Consider the following 9,552-nt stretch of genomic DNA (forward strand, 5'->3'; position numbering starts at 1 on the left):
AGGCTCTTAAAGTAAGCACTGTCCAGCCAGCCAGCGTTCTCGTACTTTTCTTGCTTGACGGCAATGGATTGGAGGTGCAGTAATCAATTGTACCATTTTCTTTTTCTCTTGGAGGCCAGTGGAGATTCCGAGGGTAATCCCAATTCCCTTGAAAATGCTGAAGCAAGCTTGTGCTATAGTGTATGCAATCTTATGTGGATGAATTTTCTTGATGGGCTTCCTTTAGCTGGCGATCAAGATGATGCAGAATCATCCAGTCATGATGATTCCAGTTGTGTGCAGATGATCGATTCCAACGAGCTCAGGGAATTCGATTGTAGAGATTCAAGTGATGCTGTGGTCAATTATGATCCAGAAGAGGTGATAGAAGAATCAAGACTTGGTACTTTTGTTGAACGTATCGGTACGGAAGTGGAGCATGAAACTGAAGGAGACAGGCTTTTCTGGGAGACTTGCTTGGCAGCTGGTTTTCCATGAATCGTAGTAATTATTTGAAGTTTTAATGCAGCATTTTTTTTTTTTCCTCAAACATTTGTTCTTCTCCGATTTTCTTTTGGTTTCATGCATGTGATGTGGATTGTAATAAACGAGCAAATTTCTTTGTATCTTCCTCGATCTCAAATGGCACGAGATAAAAAGTTGGACAAAGTAGATATTCCGAGCATATAACATAACCACAAGTAGAATTGGACATCTGCTTGCCCAATTGGCTTTGGCTCCTACAATTCATTAAGAGAAAAAGGAAAGAATTAGAAACTGAAGCAAGTACTACATGCTAACTTTGTTTGACTAGCTTTTAGCTTAATTCTCTACTTGTGGGTTAATTAGCAGATGGATAATTAAACCACATTTACCTGTGATTCTGCCTTAAACATGTTTATTAATTACTAGTATTTTTTTATTAGTGTCAATTAAGATGTGGTTTTCTTGAAAGAGGTGCTTCCATTCCCAACTTCAAAAAAGTTCATTGAAGAAAAATTAATGCGATTTATTACCTTCAGTTTAGCCACAAAAGAATGAATCAATGGAAATCAACTAACTTCCTTTCTCCAAATGCTTGACCGACAGAGTATATGGAATCGATCAAATCTCACAATTGCAGGGTTTTACTTATCTAAGCCAAGCCAATGAAACTTTCCGAAACAGAACCGCCATCAAGGCCTGGCGGATCCAACTAATTTTGTTGGCAAAATTTTATATTAATTAGTCAAACAAATCTGCTTAAAATTACTAATTAATATTGTTAGGACAAAACCGTTTAAGCTACCACCACCAACCAGAAAGTGGAGGTCAGTCTATGCATCCTTTATCTCTTCAGATTCATCAATATATAACAGAAATAATTCATCATATATATATATATATATATATTATACATTTTTCTCATATTCTGGGGCAAAACCATGGCTGACATATCAATTTTTTTCTCATGTAACATTATTAATTCAACGCAATTTCCCCTCCTCTGAGATAAAAAAAATTCAACTAACCTATTTGCATGTCGGACGTAATAACCAGAAAGAGGACGTATATAAGAATGCATGCATTGCTTATTATGGAGCGATCGCGCGCGCGCGCGCACGCACAGAGGAAAAGAAGAACAAGAAGTGAGAGAGATCGATGAAGGGGGGATTTGATGTCCTGGTGAGGACGGTGGTAATTTTGGTGGGGATGAGAGTTGGTAGTGGGGGGGTGAATTGAGGAAGAACTTCTACAAGGGTAGTTGTTCTCAAGCTGAGCAAATTGTTCAAAGCATAACATGGAAACATGTGGCTAGCAATGCAAGATTGCCGGCTAAGAATGCATTTCCATGACTGCTTTGTTAGGGTAATTAAACTTTCTTCTTCCTCCAATCAACCCCATTTTTTTCTTACTATTTAAGATATCATATAATACTTCCTATTTAACTTTAGAGGGTGACGGCTGATATATAGTTCCACGAGACTGAAGGTCATTGGTTGAAATTTGGACATTGGTAGAAATTTGGACGTACAATTTTTTTTTTTTTCGTTTGAGGGGTCAGTTTACTATTTAGAGTCGGATTGCTTGGTTTCGCAGGGTTGTGATGCCTCGGTGTTGCTAGACTCTACAGCAAAAAACACAGCCGAGAAGGATGCCGTTCCTAACTTGTCTCTGGCAGGCTTTGACGTTATTGATGAAATCAAGAACCAACTAGAGAAGGCTTGTCCTGGAAAAGTATCTTGTGCGGATATACTGGCTTTAGCTGCTAGAGACTCCGTTTCATTTCAAGTAAGGAAGCCTCAAAACAAAAAGAAAAACTTTTATCTTCTAGTTCTTGACAAGATGACTTTGTTGCTAAGAAGAGAGATACATAGATACATATATTTGTTGACAATTTGATAGAACTACTTTATTCGTTACTGCAGTTCAATAAGCCAGTATGGGAAGTATTGACTGGGGGAAGAGATGGAAGAACTTCACATGCATCAGAAGCTCTAGCCAACATCCCTTCTCCATTCTCCAACTTCACCACCCTCATGCAGTCCTTTGCCAGCAAGAATCTTACAGTCCATGATCGTGTGGTTTTGTCAGGTAACATGTTCCCAAGTAAGATGCATGCTACAAGAATAAAATGGAGAAGAAACGCCTACTTTATAGTCATGTAAATCTCTGAAGTCACAAATATTTTGTCGCATGAGTAAATTATATCTGCAGAATTTTATGTTTCATTCGATCTCCTTCACACTTTAAAAAAAAAAAAAAATTTCTAGAGTACTAATTCCCACGTGTTTCTGATCGGCCCTCAAGAATTACACGAAAACACTCAATTTGAGATCAAAATTAGAACTTTGAAACATCATGTTGACATTGACATATGTAATCTTTATGTTTGTAGGTGCACATACCATTGGAATTGGACATTGCAACTTGTTCAGCAAGAGGCTATATAATTTCACAGGGAAAGCCGATGCAGATCCTTCTCTGAACTCAACCTACGCTGCATTCTTGAGAACAAAATGCAAAAGCCTTTCTGATAATACAACCACAGTAGAAATGGACCCTGGGAGTTCTGTAGCATCTGACAACCATTATTTCTCAAATTTAAAGCATCAACAAGGCCTTTTCCAATCAGATGCTGCATTGCTGACAGACAGAGGTGCAAGCAACATTGTTGATGAGATGCTTACCGCTGGAAAATTCTTCACTGAATTTGGACAATCCATGAAGAGGATGGGTGCAATTGGAGTTCTTACTGGAAATGCTGGAGAAATAAGGAAGAAATGTAGCGTGGTGAATTGAACAGGATAAATTTGATCCAACAAGAATGCTGTGTGAAGTGGTAGTTACATTTGTCCGGATACTTTATTCTTGCAGCCCAACCAAGGTTTTCCAAATTTGTTGTCTAAGAACTATAAGTTGATTAATCGAGTTCATTTTATTTTAGTTCTTTTCAAAGCTTTGGATCAAGTTCCCTCTTTGTACCCACGCGAATATGTTATTTATCTACACAAAGTTTTGAAAACTGCATACCAGCTAACCTCATTTCATATTGTATTGACCCTGTATTTCTTTTTCCTCCAAATAATGATCAATGTGGATTATTAATAAACAAATATAACATTTCCACACACACATGTGTTACGTTTAAAAGGTAGTTGGGCCTTGAGTTTGCCATGTTTAGCCGATGAGTAAGGTCCAAATCAAGGTAGTTACATTACATTCAGGAACCAAAAGCAAAATAGGACAGATCAAATGGAAGTACAGAACGAAAAAGCCTCAACAAAAGATGAAGAAAATTAGTCTGGCATTAATTCTTAGGACCATTGAGATTGAGTAATTGCCGAGTGAAAAATTCTTCCATTTCCTGATTCTCATGCATGTTGATGTGTGTTATCATGCCTTTGTCTGAAAGTAAACACTTTATCGTGGAAAGAATGGTTTTTTTTTTCACCATCTTTGGTGTTTGTCTTGTTTTTCAATTCTTGAAATGGTCCAGGTTCGTTTCCTTAGAGATAAGAATTTGTTTGACATTCCATTGGGGAGATTTTGTTCCCCATGTCTTAGATTGTCCTGTTTCTTGAAGAGGAATATAATTACCAGGGTACTGACATTGTATAGGACGTGCGTAGTAGTGACATTAAGAGACATTAAGGTCTATGCAGAGACCTTAATTAAACTCCAATACAATAATGATGTCTGAAGAAATCTGAGGGAATGTCAGATCTTTAATGTTTTTTCAATGCAAGTGTTCTTAATAAAAGGTCAAAACTAATCAGAGGAACACTTGATGAAACTACCAGTCTTCTTAGTTTTTCAGAAGAATGTTCTTTCCTGGTATTTTTCTAAGTGAAGGTGAAGTATATAAATACAGTACTACATAATTCAATGAACATTACCTAGATTGTTGTATAATCAAGCATGTAACAATGTTCATTTAACAGTTGACTGGAGCTGATCATTCTTTTGAGTTTGACAGACAGCTTATGAGTGAGACACATGTTTCTGTGACAACCAGCAAAAGAACATTGTAAACTTTAATTTCCAGCTAGCTAGCTCAAATTAAGTTCCATGTCTTGAGGTAATTAGCTACATGCGGTGCCTATAAATTAACTTCCAAAGTATCCCTGAACCTCATTCCATCTACAGCAAACATTTTGGTATAATTTTGACTCTGGGAAAAAAAAAACACAAAGATGGTGAGAAAATTAGTCGTTTCATTTCTTTTTCTTGCAATTCTTGGAGCCTTTGGTGCTTGCAATGCCGGAGAGCTGCAGAGGAACTATTATCGTAAAAGCTGCCGTGGGGTTGAACAGATTGTGAGGGATATCACTTGGAGAAATGTCAGTGCCAATCCCAGCCTCGCCCCCAAGCTGCTTAGGCTACATTATCATGACTGCTTTGTCAGGGTATGATGGACTCTCAGATTTGAAGTATATAGTAGTATACTCAATCTGGATACAACTTTCCGCCAATTCATCCAACGCACATTAGTACATTACTTGGTTTATTATCATCAGATCAGATTCTTACACTTTTGACTCTTTTGAATGCCAAATTGGTTTAATTGCGCAGACATACTAATAGCATTTATCCAACTCTTGCAGGGTTGTGATGGATCAGTTCTTCTGGATTCAACCCCCAATAATCCATCTGAAAAAGAAGCTATACCCAATCGATCTCTATCTGGATTTGATTTCATTGATTTCGTAAAGTCAATTCTCGAAGAGGAATGTCCAGGAGCCGTCTCCTGTGCTGATATTCTTGCCTTAGGAGCAAGAGATGCAGTTTCATATCAAGTAAGCTAGCTCACAAATTACATTCATATCAAAGGAAAAATTGGATTTATTTGCTAGACTGTTTGTTTCATCTTTCGACCCAAAAAAAATGTATTTATTCTTTTACGTGTACTTATCAAATTGAACTTATTGTATGATGTGCAGTTCCAAAGACCAATGTGGCAGGTGTTCACTGGGAGGCAAGACGGAAGAGTTTCAGTTGACTCTGAAGCATTAGCAGGGTTGCCATCACCATCTTCAGACTTCCCCACTCTCCTTCAGAATTTCCAGAGTAATAATCTGGACGTTGTCGATCTAGTAACCTTATCAGATCAGGTAACTCATTAGACTGCGGACTTTTAGAAAACGAGACTAGTTAGAATTTACTATAACATAAGAGATTGAACGATTGCAGGGGCGCATACAATTGGAGTCACACATTGCAGTTTGGTTGCGAAGAGACTGTACAATTTCACAGGGAAAGGAGACACAGATCCTTCTTTGGACTCTGAATATGCTCAAACCTTGAAGACCATTTGTCCTCTTCCTATTGTTCGAACCACAACTCTAGGAATGGACCCTGGAAGCTCAGACTCTTTCGATAGCCATTATTTTGTGGCTTTGAGCCAAAATATGACACTTTTTCAATCAGATTCAGCCCTGTTAACCAATCCACTTTCATCGACAATAGCATCACATCTCCAGAACCCTCGGCTTTTCTTCGCTCTATTTGCTCGATCCATGGCGAAAATGGGTGCCATTGGAGTACTGACTAATGGGGAAGGAGAGATTAGGCAGAATTGTCGAGTTGTCAATGCTTAGTCGGACCCTATTAGTCATGACCACCTCTCCATCACGTCAATCTTAAATTTTTCTTTTGTATCACCAGTTTTTGGTGGCGGCATTTTCTGTTGATCTTCTTCTTATCAGTATCTGAATTTCTACTTAGATTGTTGTAACACCAATCAAGAAGTGAAGAAATCAATCCTTGCCACTTTTTTCCCCCGTATTTTGATTTCGATGACTTTGCCCTCTTCTTGTTATATTTACGTGGATATTTTCATCAAGGTAAGATCAATATTGTGCAGTATAATGAAGTTGAGTAAGCCATAAAAGATTTTCTAAATCAAGAGTACCTATCAAAAGGCTTAATACAAGCTACATTTTTAGAAACACACACACAATTGTTCATGCTGTTTAAATCTTGAGTAAACTCATCACTTTACTACACGACACAAGTGATAGTAAGGAAATGAATGATATACAAGTCAAAGGCTCATTATTTTTTTTTGTCATTAAGTTATTAATAATTGGGTAAATTATAAATAATCCCCTGTGATTTCATCTATTATTACATGATATTCTTGACGTTTTTATCGTTTTTTTTTTTTAAAAAAAAGAAGATATTACTAATGTTTTAAAATGTCAATTTCACCCCCTATAGTTTCATGTAAATTGAAAACTTGGCGGAGAATAGCCTATGCAACACTATTAGTTGAAATACTAGCAATGCCTTGCTTAAATGCTAAATCAAATAACGAAATTATCTTATATAAAATCACAGAGGGATTATGTGGATAAATACAAAAATTATAAAGAATAAAGTGGATATTTATACAAGCTTTCCTTCCATCCAAATTCTGCTTAATATCCCAAGTATAAAATCCTCCAGCACGGTCGAGACATCCTCCGTAGTTGCACTGCTGTTTCTGTTGAGGAACTCAAGTTACATGTACCGGGCAATTTAGCATCACAATTCACAGTTCATAGATCAATTAATTTTATTGATGGTCTATTTTGGCCTTGTCAGCCTAAATCTTTCGGTCCTCTATACCCGTCCCAAACATTTAAATGAGAACTTGGTGGTTGTGTGCCTGCTGAAGCTGTTGGATGCATGGTTCAAAGACTCTGCCGAGACGTCACTGGAATGGAGCTTTCCGATCCGATATCGGGATAAGATAATTTCGAGATAATGAATCGCCGAGAACTCGTCCGAGATGTCTCCGAAACAAATAAAAACGGCCGAATTGCTTCTAGTCAACTCGAATTTTTATTTTTTTGCTATTTTAAATTATTTTTGTTTATCATATTTTTTACAATTTTTAGAATATTAAATATTTTAAAATTTTGCGTCTTGCCGAAACCACGACCGATATTGCGAGACCGATGTGGAACGGTCTGAGCCGTGACCGCGACTTTGAACCATGGTTGGATAAGAGCCGAAACCGGGAGTTCTTTCTGTGAGTCAGCTGGTATGAAAGTTTGGGGCAATCATCTAAAGGAGGTAGAAATGGAGATCTATACCTTCCATCAAGAAGAGTGGCAGCAAAAGTTTCTGAATTGGAATAATTTCCTAGACGAGTTAAAGAAGTTTGAGGGCATTGTTAAGATTCGTTTCAGTTTAGAATGGGATGCATCTCCTAATTCTAGCGATGATCCAAGGGTTGACATCTTGAGGCTTACAAATTTAATCTCGAATTCACTTTCAGTGCCCTGGCATGTGCAGGACAAAGTGCATCCACTTCTTTGTTATTGGCAGAAAAAAGGTCCGACCATGCTAGTGCTTTTTTACATGCAGTTCTGTGTTAGTAGAAAAATTAATGAATACTAGTAATGTGTACGTCTCCCATAAACGTTTGCTTTTCTAAATGAAGAGATCAATTCTGTTTAATTTCAACCCGTCAAAGAGCGTCCATGCCATTGAATATGTACGTAATAAACAATCACAAAAGTTAGCTGAATCCCATGAATAGAATGATAAGGTATTACATGCCAGTAATTCAATCATATTCAACCTTACTAACTAATTCCCTTTCAGCTAGAACGCATCACAACTCCAGAATTCTTGGTTTTTTTCCTTCACCCCATCGAGCCAGAATCCCTGTTTTCCTTTTCACTCTCGGTCGATGAGGAAACTTAGTGCCATTGGAGTTTCTTACGAACGGGAGAAGGGAGACTATAGGCGGAATTGTCGAGTTGTTAATGCGTAAAATGGAGAGTATTAGTCGGACCCGGTCATCGCCACTTCTCGATCTTGTCAAATCTTAAGTAAACAACTATCACCGATTTTTGGCAGTGACATTTCCAATTGATCAACAATATCACATTTCTATTGATCTTCTTGTTGTAACAACAATGAAGAAGTGAAGAAATCTAGCTGATCCTTTCTATCTTTTTACCCTACATTCAAGTTTCAAACCCTCGTCTACCAAACAAGTTTCAAAAATCAGCATAAAAAGTCACTAGCGTTTGATCCAAAAACAAAATAATGGCTCGGGTTTTAAGCAGATCCATACTGTGATCATTGACCAATGACAACCTACCAATACACTGGAATAAGCTAATCTCTAGTATTTGTGATGACCTCTTCCACTAATTGCATGGAGGTCTTATCAAAACTTGCCAAACTCATGAAAGTGACCATAAGTGCGCCATGCACTTCATATTGCGACCAAAAGCGCGTACATTAGTTTCTGCATCCATCTTAGTAATTTTCATCTCAAGTCCTCTCTGTTCCCAACCAAAATTCACTATTCGTCTACATGTTTACAATTGATGCATGCAAACTAATTTGGGTGGCTGTTGGTGGTGGTTTTCTTGAATTGATTTAAGCAACTACTTGGCATCACAAGCTCAGTAGACTTTGACGTTTATTGAAGTGATTTAGAAAATCTGACCTTTCTAATATTCCTTTTTTTTTTCCTTCTAAGTTCCATTTTCTGTTTTCCTTAAATGCGTTTGGAAAGATACTTAAATTTTCATGTCTGACTAATATGAGTCTGTTTACTTGTTTTTTACAGGTTTGTGATTGAATGAATTTATACCAAAAAAAAAAAGTAAGAGTATGCTCTTAAAAGATGTAAGAAAGATATATACACACACGTATATAATTACATATAAAATTTGGATGAATTCGACTCGCTGATCACAACCTTAGAACATATTTTTAGAACTATATATGGCATATTTTGGAACTAAGGGCGACCTTTCTGTGTGAAGGTAACGGGCGACCTTCTGTTTCCCCTTCAGGTCTGTGCTGCTGCTGTTGACGTGGAGACATTGAAGTTAACATTGGATTGCGGATATTCGTCAATTCATCTGGTTTCTTGTTTGTTGCGGGCTTGTCGTCCTAAGACTCTTGCCTTGCTCTTTCTGAACTTCTTTGATGATTCCATTAACTTTCTGTTCCGTTTGCTGTCTGAGAGCAGAATTGTTTTTGATCGGTTTAGCAGTTTCTTGGATGAATGATATGATCTCAGGGAAGCAAAACTCTTCAATGAGACTGAAAACAAGTGGCAGCAATTGCAACAACCTT

General features: G+C 37.4%; 1 protein-coding gene and 1 pseudogene across 1 annotated transcript; both read left to right on the top strand.

Annotated features, from left to right (window-relative positions):
* The first annotated feature begins 63 nt into the window (after positions 1-63).
* LOC113735338 (peroxidase 3-like) lies at positions 64-3,446 on the top strand (annotated as a pseudogene).
* Positions 3,447-4,619: 1,173 nt separating this feature from the next.
* On the top strand, positions 4,620-6,059 carry LOC140004425 (peroxidase 24-like). The gene is made up of 4 exons (XM_072081745.1): positions 4,620-4,868; positions 5,067-5,258; positions 5,403-5,565; positions 5,650-6,059. Exons 1-4 carry the CDS (start codon positions 4,656-4,658, stop codon positions 6,057-6,059), a joined length of 978 nt encoding a protein of 325 aa, XP_071937846.1. The 5' UTR covers positions 4,620-4,655.
* Positions 6,060-9,552: the final 3,493 nt, after the last annotated feature.

The sequence above is a fragment of the Coffea arabica genome, chromosome 3c (assembly GCF_036785885.1).
Source record: "Coffea arabica cultivar ET-39 chromosome 3c, Coffea Arabica ET-39 HiFi, whole genome shotgun sequence".
Lineage (NCBI taxonomy): Eukaryota > Viridiplantae > Streptophyta > Magnoliopsida > Gentianales > Rubiaceae > Coffea > Coffea arabica.

What these genes read in the sequence shown, in the direction of transcription:
- LOC140004425 (XM_072081745.1), top strand. Translation starts at nt 4,656, where the DNA reads ATGGTGAGAAAATTAGTCGTTTCATTTCTTTTTCTTGCAATTCTTGGA. An exon ending in GAGATGCAGTTTCATATCAA is followed by an intron (nt 5,259 to 5,402) that starts GTAAGCTAGCTC and finishes TATGATGTGCAG; the next exon opens with TTCCAAAGACCAATGTGGCA. An exon ending in TGTCGATCTAGTAACCTTAT is followed by an intron (nt 5,566 to 5,649) that starts CAGATCAGGTAA and finishes ATTGAACGATTG; the next exon opens with CAGGGGCGCATACAATTGGA.